General features: G+C 43.3%; 1 protein-coding gene across 2 annotated transcripts; it reads right to left on the reverse strand.

Annotated features, from left to right (window-relative positions):
• Positions 1 to 2431: 2431 nt before the first annotated feature.
• Positions 2432 to 18098, reverse strand: tfr1a (transferrin receptor 1a). Of its 2 annotated transcripts, none has more exons than XM_015957555.3 (18): positions 17941 to 18098; positions 14493 to 14543; positions 12968 to 13205; positions 12182 to 12365; positions 11867 to 12092; positions 11661 to 11783; positions 11419 to 11514; positions 6673 to 6812; positions 6436 to 6587; positions 6217 to 6336; positions 6039 to 6124; positions 5880 to 5943; positions 5702 to 5769; positions 5564 to 5625; positions 5368 to 5461; positions 5072 to 5293; positions 4471 to 4629; positions 2432 to 4329 (listed from the first exon to the last, which is right to left on the reverse strand). In XM_015957555.3, the coding sequence occupies exons 2-18, from the start codon at positions 14523 to 14525 to the stop codon at positions 4087 to 4089; spliced, it is 2310 nt and encodes a 769-aa protein (XP_015813041.1). In that variant the 5' UTR covers positions 14526 to 14543; positions 17941 to 18098; the 3' UTR covers positions 2432 to 4086. The 2 variants fall into 2 exon arrangements, with proteins under 2 accessions (XP_015813041.1, XP_015813040.1); XM_015957554.3 differs by lacking the exon at positions 17941 to 18098 and adding an exon at positions 16969 to 17934.
• Positions 18099 to 18375: the final 277 nt, after the last annotated feature.

Genomic DNA, 18375 nt, shown 5'->3' on the forward strand with positions numbered 1-18375 from the left:
ACATAGAAGAGGAAATATATACCAATAAAAAGAAGTCTTTGTCCAAAGGGAGTAAGAAACAAGCGCTTATTCAATCCCACCCCCTTGTCTCACAAATTACCGTCTATACTATACATACATATTTATATACATATGCAGCTACTAATGAGAGCATTTTGTATTAACATTTTATGGTACTAGTGATAGTAGTAATAATAACAATGATAACATCAACAACAGCAAAATAATAATAATGACAGTTTCCAGAACCTCAGAGAACCTTGTTTTCATATCCATTATCATTTTTATAGTGATTTAATTTTGTTTATTTGGACAGTTTGTGTATTTCCTGCAGCCCATTCCAGTTTCACACCACATGCTGATACACAGAAACTCCTTTTAGTGGTTCTTACCCTAGGCATGGACGTAATTTTGGGGGGGGGGGGGGGGGGGGGGACCGGTCCCCCCCACTCTTTCCAAAGTCAAGTTTTGACCCCTGCACGTTTTACCATCCAAAAACAATATTACGCTATATTAAATTGACACTGGTTGAGCTCTAGGACCAAGCGGAAAACCGTTTGTGTTGAAGTCTGTTTCCCATTAGAGTCTACTGTAAAGATCCCCCCCCCCCCCCCCCCCCCCCCCGTGCCCCCCACTTCTAAAGTGAAAATTACGTCCTTGACCCTAGGCGTTTTAAAATGTTTAGTCCTTCATAAATTATATCCCTCATCACTCTGGCTGAAGAGCTTCTGAATATTAGGTGGCAATAAGTGCTGACTAGCTTTAAACATGATTGGAGCTGTTTGATAATGAACCAGGTTGTAGCAGTCCCGGGACTGAAGGAAGGGGAAAGCGATGAGAGAGCCTGGGCTGGTGCAGAGATTTTATTTCTGTTCATCTGAAATTACTTCTGATGAAGTCAACCATCAGACCGTGAAAACTGTACAAACGGTCAAAGGAACAATGGTTACAGCAACCCAAAAACTAAAATAAACAAAATAAACTCAATATTAATGTCCAAACATGTGTTAAACATGTACCTCCATTCTGATGGTTTGTTTGAGGCAAAGTTCCATCTCCTAGCTCAGCCAGGGCGTGTTTCCTAGCAGAAAGTTTTTTCTTCTTCTGGTGTTTTATTGGCGGTCGGCAAACAACGAATGGTGCATCACCGCCACCAACTAGTGTGGAGTGTGGTCTGGAACAGCGCTCACAAAAATCAAACAGAGAATATATATATATATATATATATATATATATATATATATATATATATATATATATATATATATATATATATATAATTATATATATAATTATCCCAAATATCCTTATCTCTTTCAAAAAACTGAAAAACTGAAATAAAATCTGAAAAGTCACTCTTTGAATAAAGTTTTTTTCTTTGCCTACACAGCTGTGTTTCATACGAACTAATGAGCAACTTCTGGTTTCACACAGGATCAGTCAGCTACTGATTAGACCAGTGGTTCCTAACCTGGGGGTCCCGACCCCCACAAGGGGGCGCCAAAGCCTCTCAGTGGGTCGCCAGGACCTCTCCACTTTAAGGGGTTAAAACTTCATTACTTGTTTAAAGCCTACATTGTGCTCACATTTTTTTTTCATGAGTGAAAAGTTTACTGATATTAAGACAGGAAGTAATTAGTACAGAAAAAGTAACACACTTTTAAGAACATTTTGCTCAGCTCACTGTTTTATTTTCAAGTGTCAAAAGTTCATTAAAGATAGGACTGGTTGATTAATCACAGCCTTTACAGTAAATAATCTACTATAAACAGTAATATACACATTTAAGTACACTTTGCTCAGTGTATTTTTTATGTGTCAAATGTTTATTGAAAGGAATGATTGATTTATCAGTGTTTACAAGAAACAATGTGTTCAGAAAAGTTATACAAACTGTCAAGCACATTATGCTCTGTTTGGTTTTCTTAATGACTTTGTTCTGTACTGGAGCCTACTACTGTTATCTATTGAATCAAAGCATATTAAAATGTGCTTGAACAATTTTATCATTTCTTAATACTGTTTGTACTGGAAGAGAGAATGGGAGGGGGTCGTCAAAAATTTTACTGGTAAAAAAAAAGGGGGTCCCTTGGGAGAAAGGTTGGGAACCACTGGATTAGACAACAGTGCCCCCGGCTGGAAATCCTTTTAAAGTGTTTGAAATAAACAAACAACTGACAGCTACACAGGTTTTGAAGTTTAATGTATTTTGACTGTAAAAACAAAGAATTTATATGATCCAGATACCCAGCTTTATGAATGACACGTGTTACCCTCTTTTGCAATACTGATAGTGGGTGTGGTGCATTTTTTTATAATTGTTTCCCCAAAGCTCTATACAGTAAGAGAAATATGGCAGAACTAAACACTTCACAAGGATAAACCAATCAAATGTGTTTCGCTGAAGACTCGAGAAGTATCACACCACCGCTTCAGATGTGATGTCACTTTTATTCATCAAGCAAAGCCAACAATACAGTAAGAAAAAAGCTGTTTCACATTCAAACATTTCTTTTCACCCGAAACCAGATGGATCCCTAATGTCAGATCACTCTGCTCATCCGACGTGCGCAGACACGATCAGCGGGTGGTTTTTTTTAAAAATAAGAAATGCCGTTTTAAAACTGAACAGACTCATTTAAATTCCAGTCACACCAATTCCTCCAATCTCACCTAAGGGTGTTGTAACAGGTTTTCACACGAGCACATCTGGACGCTAAATAGAAGAAAAACAAACATAAAATCAACTATTTCTTAACGTAAATCTCATCTTTAAAAACAGGAAACAAAAAGGCACACGAAACTCTGAAAAGGCAGTTAAAAAGGAAGCAGGAAGTATTTTTAACATTGTCCGACTCATAATAAACCAGAAGCGTTGGATTATAGACACACAAACTGGCCCACATCGTTTTAATCGGCGGTCCTACAAAAGTCATGTAACACGCGTAAGAAGCCTCCTCGCACAAGTTTGGATGTGATAAACAAATCAGACGTACGCGTGATTATCAGAACAGAGAAGATGTAGCAACATGTGCGATGATGCATAGCTAAGAACTGTATATACACATTATGGGAATCACTGTTCCCGATAATAAAACCATCCACTCCTACAGTGAAATATGGAGGGCACTGCCTCCGATACGGACACACACTGGTAGGCAAAAACTACCTTCTTATTTGCGCATTATGGGAAAACACTGCTCCCGATAATGCTGTCAGAACGAGAAGTGTACGTGTGTCGGCAGGTCGGTACCGAGCACACATCCTGGAGGGATTCCTGAGCCGGGTTGAGTTCAGTAGAGCGGGAGAACACTGCTCAGTACCGGCCATCGGTCCACACGTACACTCCTTCAAGCAGATGCTGCTTTTGTCATTTCGACAGTATAACTGTCATAATTATGGAAGGCACTGCTCCCGATAATTATACATTGTAAAAAAAAAAGGTGATAAAAAGCCATTTATAGTGAACTCTGTCACTGATAAATAAATAACAATAAATAAACATATGGTTTGGGTTTCTGTGCTGCGTGTTTGGGACCGACTGCCTTGTGTTTGGGGAAAAGATGCACTCCGATGCCACGAGGTCAAGGATTCGGACTTTTCTTGGAAGGCTGATGAGGAGCTGAGCTTTTACAGCAGACGGTCCTGAACCTACGCTAAGGAAATATTTGGCCATTTGAGCACTGTAAGCATTTGTAGCATCCAATGCAAACCCTGTTTGGTTCTGACAAGAGGTTCGCAGCAGTAGACACCAGGACGAGTAAATTATAGTAAACAATTAGCAGGTTGTTAGCTTAGGACACTGCTATTTGAGTTTGCTGTATCTGCGCTGACAGCCTTTAGTTTTGTTATGACCTAAAGGAAAAAACTATTCTCTATGTTGAGCTCATTCAGGAAATAAATTAAGTAGTACTGTCAAGATGAGTATTTCAGGGCAATCATTATTAGCACCAAAGTGTTTGAAATATTTGCATTTAGATACCCCGTGTTTGGTTTTTCATGTGAATGTTTAAAGTTAGCAGGCTCTCGCGGTAATGGCAGCCATGTGGGTTTCACACAGGCTTCTGGTAGGACTCTCACGCCACTTTAGATTTCATTATCCAGGGACCAGATGTCCCCTGCTAGCGAGTTGGCGCAGCCCTGAAGGGTCCAGGTCGCCAGGGCGAACTGGTGGCGGAACAGGTCAGCGTCCGCCTCGGGGTTGTCGGCCTTGAGAGCATCAAGGTGGTTAGAGAGAGCTTGGAGGGTGTGTGATCCTGTGCCCATCAGGATGTGACGAAAAGGAATCTCTCTGGGAGAAATGTAGGGAGACAGGAAGTTCCGTTCCACCTGCCGCACACAGGAAGAGAACTCAGACCTACTCAGGTACATGACCGTGAATCGCTAATCTGCTGTAGAGTTTATACAATGCAAAAAGGAACCGGACTAAACCTGGACCGTCGGTCCCGATCTGAGTTTTACAGAACTTACCGACATGATGCGGTCGTTGATGATGCGACATGTCTCAATGTCGTCCAGGTTACTGTTCTGAACGTCTGTTTCCAGGCTGCGAGAGGCACGGCCGTAGGAACCTGAGGCGGAGATCAGCCACTGTACGGTCAGGGCCTTGGGCAACATCTGGGGCTGCATCTGGAGGAACACACAACAACGCAGCTTTGATTAAAAAAATACAAAAATTCTACACCCTAGACGCAATTTTGAGCTAAAACAAGATCAAATAATGTTTGGACTTTGTTCAAAAGCCGATTGTGTCCGGGACCATTAACCAACAGCTGGATTAGACTAGAAAACGTGGCAACACATGCGAGTCTGGTCGTATTAATGAGACATTAAGACAAATATTAGTGCGGCATGTGTGTATGAGTCTGCATCTTTTGACACCGTTGGAGGACAGAAAATCAACAAAACATTAAGTTATTTTGTAATTGTTGGATCGGTTTAGTAACAAACGGCTAAAAGTGACACTCATGCATGAAAATAAACTTGCAGGTGCAACTGTAGACAGAATGGGTGAAAAACAACATTATTGGTCATTAATGAAACATTTAACAGATGAAAGAGCTCGACTCACCCTTTGAACAGCCTTTATCTTTGCATTGATCTTCGCCACATTAAAGCGGATGACCTTGTCGTACTTCCTCAGGTTCATCTGCAGCAGATGGTCATGGACCAGCCTCAGCGCTATAGAACCTGCAAACCGACCGGCGGCTGCAGCCAGCTGAGGAACCTGACTGGACGTAGCAGCGTTCAGTTTCTCTTGGGTGTCCAACAACGTCCCCAAGTATTGGTAGCTCTGGGGGGAAAACAAAGAACAATCTTCAGACCGATCAGTAAATAAATATTTTACGTGGAGAATGAACGACGTACCGATCTGCCTGAGGTGAATCGGAATGACATTGAGGGAATTCCAGAAAAGGCAAGGAAAGGATAGGCAGTGTTATCCATCTGCATTGGCTCCAAACTGTAACAGAAAAGAATAAAGCCCCAAAGAATGAACTAAACATGTCAGATGTGGCTCCAGAAGTACGAAGACAAGTTTGTGACCGTTTCATTTCAGACTCACATATTTGACTCCCAGTCGCTTTTTGCAAATTGAGAAGAAAGAGACTTATCCTCGTAGTAAACCTGCAAAATAATTTGCACATTTGTCTCACGCCGATAAAAAGGGATCAATAAGACGAAACTTTTACTCAGGATTTACCTCATTCAAGGCTTTTTCAATCAGTGTGTGCATCAAAGGACTGGCTGCTACTTTAAATCCATTCCGACCTGAAAATAAATAACTTATTTGTAAAATTATACAACGTGATGTTAATATTTCATGCTTTCTAGATGCTGAACTGAATCTGAAGCTGGTGTAAAACCGTCACAGTGAGTACCTGTCACAATGCCGTCCAGGTTGATGTAGGAGAAAGCTTTCATACCCAGAGAAGATAAATATCCCTACGATAGAAAACAACACATCAGTAACTCTTAAAGTCTGCTTTGGAGTTCTACAGGTGGTCACTGAGAAAAGGTCCAACTTTAAAGATTCTAACCTCCAACCACTCGGTGGCGCCAACGCTTCCGTATTCTCCTGCACTCCAGCTGGCAAACACGATGCTCCTCCTTGGCTTAAACCCATCTGTCAAACAGTGAGAAGGTGTTTGTTTCCATGAAAACAAGAAGTTGCTTAACATTTTGTTCCATCTGACATTAAACCCAGCCCATGCGTACCATGCTCCACCATGTCTGAGACCGAACGCGCCAGTTCCACCAGGACGCTGGTACCAACGGTTGATGCAGCGAAGCCTGGACCCCACGCGTCCCTCTGGGCACCGATAACCACGTATCGGTCTGAACCCAGGGAGAAGATGCCATCATTCACACTGAACTCAGCAAACTCTTGTCTCTCTTGTTAAATTAGAACTTCATTCTGATTCTGATTCATTTTACCTGCATCCACTAAACCTTTGACGACCCCAAACACGTTGTTGATCTTCTTCTCAGTTAGAAAGTTGTTGACCTCCACACTGATCGTGTCATTCTCATTTCCCAATTTGTGGAAACCTTCCCATCCTTCAGGAAGACTCTGACCACCAAGCTTCCTGTCACAAGCAGACCGACAACGATAACGCTACACAACTGATTCTGAAATCAGAGAGCAGGACAAACGTTTGATTAGAGCTTTACCACAGAATTTTGGTTGCCATGGCGCTGGTGATGGTCTGAGCCGGGATTTTTGGCAGCCCTGAAGACTCCACAGGAGGGAACTGGGTGTGATTGAAGGAGGGAAAGCCTGGGGTGTAGGGATCACCAGAACCCAGGTGGACCTGTAGGCGACCCACAGAACAACATTGTTGAGAGCTTTGATTTAACAGCGGCTTTTGAATTGTTTTATTTCAATTTTATTTTTGCCGATCGATCCAGTCCATGAACTTCTCACCCCCCCCATTTTATTCCAGTCATGAACTCTGAACCGTAACCTGCCCAATACCATTTTAGCTATAAGTACAGTGGGATGTGAAAGTTTGGGCAGCCCTCTTCATCTGCAATATTCCTGTATAAATTCCAGTTAAATACATCTTATAGGAGACACACACAGTGATGTTTGAGAAGTGGAACAAAGTTGATAGGACTTATAGAAAGTGTGCAATAATTGTTTAAACTAAATCAGGCAGGTGAATAAATTTGGGCACCAAAAATATACTCAATATTTAGTACAGTAATCCCTCGCTACTTTGCGGTTCGTTCATCGCAGATTCGCTGCTTCGCGGATTTTTTCTTTGGAGCATTTTTCAGTGGGAATTCGCAGATTTGCGGTATTTTTCACTGATTCGCGGTATTTTTCTATGCGAAATATCAAGAAATTCTTGTTTTTTTTCATCAATTTCATCATAAAATGCACTTTTTGTAATAAAACTCAAAAAACCAAGTAAAAAAAATTTTTTTTCTTGAGTTTTACCCCCAAAAAGAGAATGTGATCATACGATTTTTCAATAGGGAGCGTGGTTTCACAGACGCGGAAGTGATAGCGTCGGTGAAACGCCGGCTGCTCTAGGAAACCCCCGAGCGTTCGAGCGTCAACCAAGTGACACGGAAATGCCGGGCTTTCCAGAAGTAAGTAAGATAACTTACTATGAGTTGATAGTTCGTTGGATTGATCGGTAGGTTGGAAACTCTGATCATGAATCTGAAGAAACGATGACTGAGTGGTGAGCTGGAAAGGCGACTTCCGTTTATAGCCGCGGTTTGTGACGTAGGTGCGACGTGGAGGGAATCCCCGCGAGGGGCATGCTGGGAGTCCCTACTTCGCGGATTTTCACCTATCGCGGCCAGGTCTGGAACGCATCTGCCGCGATAAACGAGGGATTACTGTAGATCCTCTTTTTGCAGAAACAACAGCCTCTAAACACTTCCTATAGCTTCTAATGAGAGTCTGGATTCTGGTAGAAGGTGTTTTGGACCATTCTTCTTTACAACACATCGGTAGTTCATTCAGGTTTGATGCTGGACATCAAGCAGCTCGGTTTGTGCTGTGGGTGGAGAAAAGGCTTCCTCTGCGTCACTCTCACGTGCAGCATCTCCTTGTGTAAAGTGCACTGGATAGTTGAACGATGCACAGGGACTCCATCTGCAGTAAGATGATGTTGTAGGTCTTTGGTGCTGGTCTGTGGGTTGACTCTGACTATTCTCACCACTCTTCTTTTGTTTATCTGAGATTTTTCTTGATCTGCCACTTTGAGTCGTAACTTGAACCACGCCTGTGGTCTTCCATTTCTTTAATATGTTCCTAACTGTGGAAACAGACAGCTGAAATCTCTGAGACAGATTTCTGTTCCTTCCCTCAAACCATGATGGTGAACAATCTTTGTTTTCAGCTCATGTGAGAGCTGTTCTGTGTAATACATTTTTCCACCTCTAGATGGTGCCCTCTGAGAAGAAACTCCAGATTTCTGCTATAACCCTTTTAAGCATCGACATACAATGGGGCAAAAAAGTATTTAGTCAGCCACCGATTGTGCAAGGTCAGTAATTTACATCATAGGTACACTTCAACTGTGAGAGCCAGAATGTGAAAAAAAATCCATGAATTCACATGGCAGGATTTTTAAAGAATTTATTTGTAAATCAGGGTGGAAAATAAGTATTTGGTCACTTCAAACAAGGAAAATCTCTGGCTCTCACAGACCTGTAACGTCTTCTTTAAGAAGCTTTTCTGTCCTCCACTCGTTACCTGCATTAATGGCACCTGTTTGAACTCATTATCTGTATAAAAGACACCTGTCCACAGCCTCAAACAGTCAGACTCCAAACTCCACTATGGCCAAGACCAAAGAGCTTTTGAAGGACACCGGGAAAAGAATTGTAGACCTGCACCAGACTGGGAAGAGTGAATCTACAACAGGCAAGCAGCTTGGTGTGAAAAAATCAACTGTGGGAGCAATTATCAGAAAATGGAAGACATACAAGACCACTGATAATCTCCCTCAATCTGGGGCTCCACTCAAGATCTCATCCCGTGGGGTCAAAATGATCATGAGAACGGTGAGCAAGAATCCCAGAACCACACGGGGGGACCTGGTGAATGACCTGCAGAGAGCTGGGACCACAGTAACACAGGTCACCATCAGTAACACACTACAACGGCAGGGAATCAAATCCTGCAGTGCCAGACGTGTTCCGCTGCTGAAGCCAGTGCATGTCCAGGCCCGTCTGAAGTTTGCCAGAGAGCACATGGATGATACAGCAGAGGATTGGGAGAATGTCATGTGGTCAGATGAAACCAAAGTAGAACTTTTTGGTATAAACTCAACTCGTCGTGTCTGGAGGAAGAAGAATACTGAGTTGCATCCCAAGAACACTATACCTACTGTGAAGCATGGGGGTGGGAACATCATGCTTTGGGGCTGTTTTTCTGCTAAGGGGACAGGACGACTGATCCGTGTTAAGGAAAGAATGAATGGGGCCATGTATCGTGAGATTCTGAGCCAAAACCTCCTTTCATCAGTGAGAGATTTGAAGATGAAACGTGGCTGGGTCTTCTAACACGACAATGATCACAAACACACCGCCCGGGCAACAAAGGAGTGGCTCCGTAAGAAGCATTTGAAAATCCTGGAGTGGCCTAGCCGGTCTCCAAACCTCAACCCCATAGAAAATCTGTGGAGGGAGTTGAAAGTCCGTGTTGCTCGGCGACAACCCCAAAACATCACTGCTCTCGAGAAGATCTGCATGGAGGAATGGGCCAAAATACCAGCTACTGTGTGTGCAAACCTGGTAAAGACCTATAGTAATCATTTGACCTCTGTTATTGCCAACAAAGGTTATGTTACAAAGTATTGAGTTGAATTTGTTATTGACCAAATACTTATTTTCCACCCTGATTTACAAATAAATTCTTTAAAAATCCTGCCATGTGAATTCATGAATTATTTTTCACTTTCTGTCTCTCACAGTTGAAGTGTATCTATGATGAAAATTACTGACCTCTGTCATTATTTTAAGTGGGAGAACTTGCACAATCGGTGGCTGACTAAATACTTTTTTGCCCCACTGTACATATATGGACAATGGGTTTCCATAGACTCCAAAAACACGTTTTTGAGGCCAAATGGGAGGTGGCCACCACCGCCATTTTGACCGTGTCACAGGTTCCGTCAAGCCCAGACAATTCCACAAAAGGGAAGAGGTGGAGCTGAGGGTGTGGCTGTAAGGCTGGGATCAACTGACGACACCCGGTCGAACTAGCTACAAGCTAACCTGAAGCTAACCCAAAGCTAAAGCGGAGGTGGGAGCTAAGCTAACGGAGGTAGCAACCTAGCTACAACCGGAGTTAACTGTGCACAACACCAGAGCTTCTGAGTCAGAGATACGCCGGGCTGACCGCTGGGTAAAACCGGGTGGAACACAGAGGTCTCCGACAGAAGCCGCGATCAGACAGATGCGCCGAGCTGCGGGGAGGGGAGAACGGGTGGAAAACATCGGTCTCCCGAGAGCTCCACAAGCCGATAGTTGGAACCCAGCTCCACCAACATGTTATATTTCAACCCATTTTCTAAAGTGCAGCATTATGTTAAATGCACTGGGTTTTACCCTATTACATTTAAATTTCATGGTTAAACAGTACATGTTAAAATCTAAGCTCAGCTCGGCAGTGACCTAAAATACATAAATATAATTTTACTTACTGGATAAAATGATGTGGAGACTCCTTGAACGCTCTATTAGTGCAATTAATGCCACAGCAAGTCATTTTGTCCAACAACTGCACAAAAAATATCCTAAAAGAACCCACAGACCCTATAACTACAACTGGGCCAAATTTTACATTAGCGTGGTGGGACCTGTTAATATTGTTGGGTACAAATCTGTAAAAGACATGGAATGAAAAATAAACAGCGCTTCGGAAAGGTGAGGAGTGAGCTTGTCTATAAAGGGCAAGTCATTTTAACATTTAATCACCAATCTGACCTGTAATTCTGTAACTCCAATTTTTACAGTAAGTTGCTACAAGATAAACAGAAAATAAAGTATTTGTGTTTTCCTTTTTCTGCTGACCTGAAAAAAAATTCCGATCTGTGACTGAAAACCATGATCCGATCCAAACCGTGAGATTTTGACCTGTCGCACCTTTAAGCGCCAAAGTTGCAAAACTGCGACACACATCGTTGCCAAGTTTCATCCTTAAAAAACTCTGGCTCTTAAAGGGTTTTGAAGACCTGACGATTATATTGAGCTCAACCAAACTTTACTGTGCTTTTTTAAAAAATACGGAGCAATGATGGTAGTAGAGTGAAGAGCTGCCTCGTAACTCGAGGGTTGTAGCTCGCACCCTACTCAGCCTGTCGCAGTCGTTGTGTCCTTGGGCAAGACACTTCATCCTTTAGGCATTTAAGATGCTCATGAACCTACACACCAGTAGTTTGCCCCACTCACATGTCCATAGAGGTCCGTGGTCTCTCCAATAGAGTAATCAGCGGGGTCGGGGTAGATCAACACGGCCGAGGCGTTCACTTTAGCAGCATTGGCCACCTGTAAACAGCAGGTGGTCGAACTACATCAACTCAGAACAAAAATGCTACTTTCTAAACTAAATTCATCTGCTTTTAGAAAAATACTTCATGTCAATTTGACAAAGAACTTTACATTCAGTTTGTTCCTGTTTCTAAAGCACTGACCTTCTCAGCAAAGCTGATCTTTCCAGCTCTGACCAGCATGACTCTGCCGTTCATGTTGATGTTCTTGTCCCTCAGTAACCTAAAGTCACTCTCCTGTCCATAACAAGCGTACAGCGCTGCACCCTGAACACACAACAAGAACTCGGTTGACGGCTCTTTGTTTCACTTCTTCCATTTTCCTCCCAGTAGCTGAATCTGGGACGAACCTTCACTGATCCGTTGCCGCTGTAAGACAAGAAGCCCTTCGGACGCTCCTCTGGATCGTTCTTGTAGATGATTCTATTAGAGCCAGATGCTGGAGGGTCCTGAACCTTAACAAAGTGCTCATCATTCCAGGTGTTCATGCCATAGTCTTTAAACCTCTGGAGCACCTTGTTCCCTAGATAGTCATCTTCAGGAGAACCAGCTCGGTGGCTCGGTTTAGAAAACTCACTGGAACAGAACATCAAGAACAGTTTTACCTCTGCAGAGTGAAACTAAAACAAAGAGATACGAAGAGATTAGGAGGACGTTATGTTCACCTGAAGGCCGTTTCTATTTTGGCAGCTGTGAGTCTTTGGTTGAGGAGACTTTTGACTTTGTCCCAGTCCATCAGAGGAGCAGCACCGGTCTCAGGGGCAACGGCTCGTTCAAAGGGAAGAACAGAAGCAGAGCAGACAGGAGACGTCTCTTTTCTCCGATGAGCCGTGTAGCCAACCAAGAACCCTGGAAGAATCAGTGGTCTCTACTTAGCAGGAGACACAAAGGCTATAATGCTTCATGGTGAGTGGAGCTGGGAGATAAATGGTCACATGAGAACACGTCGATATAAACCTTAAACGCAAAGAACCGATGAGCAGCCAATGATAGGAGTTGCGTCACGTTGGACCAATCGTGTTTCTGGAATACAGCCAGCCTCTACATTAGCAGCCGGATGTGCAGCGCGTCTAACAACTAACGTCTGCGCAGCTGTAGCCTCTGCAGGTAGGACATCCTCAAAAGAGAAAGATGGAGGGCACAGCGAACGATCCATCAAAACTATTCAGTCATGTGGATGAAGTTTGTGGGGTTTACCCAGATTGTTGGTGAAGTTATGAGTAAACCAAGTAAACTAAAAACTGCTTATTTCTCACCAACAACACTATTTAGCTAGCATACCTAATTGTTACAGTTATGTAGGTGTTTAGGTAGAGAAGGTAAGATAGCGTTATGTTCCTTGTGTCCAGTGCTGCACCATTTTCTACAACCACCAGGAGAAGGAGAAGAGAGGAGTCCTGTTTACAGACCTGCGGTAACTCGTGGGCTGCTGGTAACCACCTTTTACTCACCAATGATGAAGATGAGAAGGGTAACGGCTGCCATGAAGCAGAGGCTCTTTGGTGTGCGCTTCAGTTTCTGAACCATGTAGGGTTTTCCGTTAGAGTTGTGACTGAGGTGGTCTCCCACGCCGTTTCCCCCAACCTCCTCATCCACCTCAGAGGACAGCTTCATCTCCACCTGGCTGTTGTCTCCCTCCATGTTCTGGGTCAAGTTGAATCGGGTGTAGGAGTGAGGCTCCCCATTAAACTATGGAACAAAGTAGGAAGCACAACAGTGACCAAACACAGACAGTGTTACAGATAAAGAGCTAAAGTTGGGTGCTGCAGTAGCCAGGCCTCATCTGCATCATATGCGAGTGCTAGAAAAAAGTTGCATCTGTGTTTTAAAGGGACTTTACGGAGTTTTGAATTTTTATGCTCGTGATTGCCCCCTCAGGCCAAAAGCGTAACACGAGGCGCGCATGCTGTACGTGCACACTCCTTAACGAAAATAACAGCTGAGACAGTCCCGTGTGTGTGTGTGTGTGTGTGTGTGTGTGTGTGTGTGTGTGTGTGTGTGTGTGTGTGTGTGTGTGTGTGTGTGTGTGTGTGTGTGTGTGTGTGTGTGTGTGCGTGCGTGTGTGTGTGTGTGTGTGTGTGTGTGTGGCCCGAAGGACAGAGGACAGGATAACATGCAGCTAATTAATTAAATAATGTGGTTCTGTACCTTTCTCTTCAGCACAGCCGACAAAGGTTTATGATGGGTCAGTCCTCCTGCATGCTCAGATCATTCCCTTCCCTTGCTTGAAAAATTGTTCCAAAATGAAAGTTGAACCCACATCTTTTTTATCTGTGAATTCAATGCCGTTCGGCGAGTCTCAAATAAAAATTTGGGCATCTTACTGTAAAAAATATACCATTAATGTAAAAAAGAAACTCTAAATAAACTATGTTCACATCCAGAATCAAACCCAGGCCTTCTGCATGAAATTCTGATGTCTTACTAGGTGAGCTAGCGCCAGTGACGTCCTTTGTATCTGTAACATTTATATCCTTGATGACAGCTGAAACAACGTCAAACCAAAGAACGGTTCGGAGTGAAAATGGCTATTTTGTTGCTAATTTGCAGGAAATATCTAGAAGAAAGTTCTACAGAAAGTAGCTAAGGGTCCTCAGAAATGTAGCTAGCTTTGTCACTAGGCGTTAGGAACAGCGACAAAGTGGCACTGCCTCTCTCTCTGCTGCTAAAGCTACGGATAGCAAATGCTACGGGCGATGCCTGAGCGTGAACGCGCATGAAGCAGCCTGCTCGACCCGAGCATCTCTCTTTTTCTGTGATTTTACAGAAACTGGCAATCACAGTAAAAATGCCAGGGCTCATTCTACAGGACCAGGGCATTGCAGGAGAATGTATGAAGAAGATATTTATTATTTCTATACATGTTTTGGCCGTCAAACTTCCATAATGCCCCTTTAAAATGTATTAAGCTCATCTTTTATGTGAAATATTGAGTATTTGAAGCTCAGGATGTGGCTGTGACATTAGAGAACTTACAATTTTGGATATCGTCGACCTTGCTTGGTCCATGGTTTCCTCTTTAGGACTCTAAAGGAGAAAAACACAAAAAGTAAGATAAAGGTTGTGTTTTAGCCACAAGTCGTTTAGAAACATGAAGAACTTCATTTGTAAGGGGAGGAGGCGCCCAGCAGGTGCAGTATAATTGTTTCAATGTGTAACATGTTCCTGCTGAATTGTGGGAAGTGCAGAGTCCAAGAAAACATGTCACACCTCTTGTCAAAACATCTACAGGGTTTCCTATGCTGCTAAATTGAGAATTAAGCAAGTTTCCAGTCACAAAAGCCCACTGTGGTGCACAGGCGCCATGTGAACTCGATCACCAGCAGAGCGTAAATAAACCTGCTTCTCAGAAGCCTCGGTGAAACAAATCACGCCAAACAAAGCAAGATCTCGGTTTTACAGGAGAACAAGGGTGGAAATCTGAGTCTTTGTATAAATGTTCTCTAATACTTCCAACCACAGCAGCTGGAAGGAGAGCCCAGCATCTGACCAGCCCCAGAGGCAGCCAGCTCCACTTTAGGGACGTGGAAACTTAACAAATGTTCTCTTTTAGACGTCGTCCTTTTAGAAGTTCATCTGAACACAGAAATATAAGACAAATGGTTTTCTGAACATTTGTGGCCTTCAAGCGAGTTTCTTTAGACTGGAGCGACTCAAAAAGTCTAAGCAAGTCTTATCAAACGTAAAACATCCCCTTTGTTTAGGGAATATCTGCATGTGACTCCAGAGAAGCATTCGTCACACTTTAGCTGTGGAAAACTGAACTCTGCTGCAGAAATCAGGTTGGAAAGACGGCCCAACTTGGGTTTCTGCTAAAAGCTTGGTGGTTTTGGTTAAACGAAGACGCTCAACGTGCTTCCCGTTGGATTTATCGACATTTATTACCAAGAGACGGTGAAACCACGCTTCTAACAGTTTTTCTGACCTAACCCTTACCCAGTAAAGGTAACCGATCTTTACAATGGGCAGACATTTTAACAACCTTACATACCGAACATACCAGACTTTGGCCGAGCTAAAGCTCTAATCAGATTAGAAATTCTCTCTTCGATGTAGAAATTGATAAATAGCTAGGAATTTGCTGAAAATTGACCAATCCCATTCATTTCAATGGGAAATTTTTCGCAGAAAAAGCTTAATAACTCGAAAAAATTTTAAAGATATCAATGCCAAAGTAATAGCCGGGAAGAGCTTAACGAGCTGAACGTTTTGATATAAAATTGTTGAAAAAGCCAGCTAAATCAAAATCCTAAAAACAGAATGTTTCAATAAATGTTCAACAAACATCCCAACGACAGTCAAAGACTGTTATTAACTTTAAAAAATACCCAAATCTCACGACTGAGACGTAAGGCCCGCTGAGAGGCTTTTACCTTGGCGGGGGACACGCGTGTTCGAGACAGATAGTGAGTCCCACCCTTGAAGGGTGGACACCCAGCTCCCCTGAACTCTGACAGGAGATTATGTTTGGATTTACTGAACTCGCAGTCAAGGCTTTAAAGTAAAAATGCACCGAGCTGCTCTCACCCCTTATCAAGCCACACGGAGGGACTGGAACAACAATAAGCTGCTGAAGGACATCAAACTGGGAACTTTCATGTTGGACGGGTTCAAGACAAAAAATAATTATACGACTGTAGGCCCCCCCAAAAAACAGTCCTGGCGTAAAACTACGAAATATGAACAAAACAGAAGAGAAAAAACTGATAATACTGCACTAAACAGCTGACAATTCATTAAATGTAACGCCGCTCTTCATTCACCTGGTCTGTGTTAAAAGAACATTTTTATGGTCACTACAAAAACATCGATCCCTTCCGAGATCCTCTGTGCATAATCCCGTCACCGCCCGGTCGGAGCACCACAGCAAAGAACGATGACGTGAAAAAGGCAAAAAGAAGGCTGGAGCACTCAAAGTGACTCAATATTTAAGAGGTTCAAGCACAAAAAAAGAGACCCACTTGTGTCTTCGTGTGAGTACTCTGACGAAGACACGAGCGCCTGTTACATATTTTGTCACTTTGAGTGCTCCAGCTTTCTTTTTTGCCTTTTTCGTGCCCCACTGTGACTTCAGCAAACAGCATTTTTAACTGATGAAGTTATCTCTGACCTCTTTTAACAAGTTAAAGATTCAGCTCATTTACAGCCAGAACCCACTTCTTCCTGCTCATCTAAGAATTCCTGGTAAAAACGAAACCCAGGTGGATTTTCTGGAGAGAATAATTCAAGTACAGCCAGCCAGAGGCTGGAAAAGCACCAGCCGGTGACGATGGCTGCTGTAAAACACGACGACGTTTCCTATTATTCATGAACTTCCTTTACAAGCTGTAGGAAGATGTCCCTGTTGTATTTGCCTGATTGAGCCTCCCAGGATGAGAATATTGTTCAAAAGAATTTTATATAAAAACTGTGCAAGATGGACATAAGAAATAAATAGGTGGACAGTTCTCACAGACGTATGGCAGCAGAACCCTCGATGGTGCTCCGTTTTAGCCGAGTGGAAGGTGAAGTGAGAAAGGCAAGGACTAGAGAGGATATGAGATATGACACAGGGACATGTGGGGGCCTGGGGGGGTAGGAGCATGGGGGTAGAGGGAGCATGGGGTGGGGTGGGGTGGGGAGCAGTGGGGAATCATGTGAGAGTCACACTGGGAAAAAGGCTTAAACCCTGGGAAAGTAACACCGCACCATGGGAAACAAATCCTCTCAGCTGGGACAAACCTAGCAGCCTTGTCCTCTGGGACAGACATGAGGGTCAGTTACAGGTTCAATGTCTCAGGTGTCTCAGGTGTCAGCACTGAGTCCATATTTTAGACCCCAGCCGCATTTCAAAGATAGTTTCTATTTTGACATCAACATAGAATCATTGACCAAATTGGAAAAGGTTTCACCTTGACTATTTCTTTGAGTGTATCACAGGGTCACAGTGTACCCTTTGCATGATCTCCAAGAAGAGCGTCAGCTGGTTTGGCCTGTTTAAAACCAACCGGAAGTCTGGTGGATCTTATGTTTACGCTGCAGAGACGGTTCAGCTCCGAGGTCCATACCTGAGAAGCCCATCTCCGAGCAGGAAATGATGAACGTGACTGCCGGCTCCCCTCGTTATGGCGTCTCCCATGCTTCTCTGATAGCGTGACGGTCCGCATCACCATCACGTTCACCGCGACATAAGCGCGTTACTAACGCGTCTTAGATCAAAGTGACAGGTGGCCGAGCGCCACCTTCTCTGCTAATGGCATGCTTATCAATGAGAATAACGTGTCATTGTTGGGAACAGACTTAACGTAATTATGTTTAATTGTACAAATAATATTTATTACAGTGTAATAATTCGGAAAAACCACGAACGTCTGAACTAATACTAGTGTAGCCGACATTAGCACAGATGCTAGCAAGGCTTAGGTATAATTTTCTGCATACTCACCGTCACGTTAGTACAGCGCTGCCCTGACAGCTTCTTATGCTACGGTTATTGACCGAGAAGTCTCCTTTTACTCCCGTTCTTCCAACCAGCCGGCTCGGTGCCCTTGAGCCGCTCAGCCACGCTGCTTCCACCCTTTATTTCATTGATGGCAACGGATTGGATGACAAGAACCCGCGTACGAGTCACGTGAACATCGCGAGATCCTAAAATCGCGCTGATCCAGTTCATGAATGCGCCCCGCCCCTTTTTACCACAGAAAAAGGAACCTTTGTGAATGAAGACTTTTCTGTTTGTGTGTCGTTCCAGATCTGACAGGATAACTGACAAAACGAATAACAATGAATAAAATTTAACGATTCTGTTATCAAAGGTGAAACAAGAGCTGTTGTCTTTATGAAGGACATCTTTTTAAAACTGCTACCAACAGTCTGAAAT

This window comes from Nothobranchius furzeri, chromosome 11, assembly GCF_043380555.1.
Source record: "Nothobranchius furzeri strain GRZ-AD chromosome 11, NfurGRZ-RIMD1, whole genome shotgun sequence".
In the NCBI taxonomy this organism is placed as follows: Eukaryota; Metazoa; Chordata; class Actinopteri; order Cyprinodontiformes; family Nothobranchiidae; genus Nothobranchius; species Nothobranchius furzeri.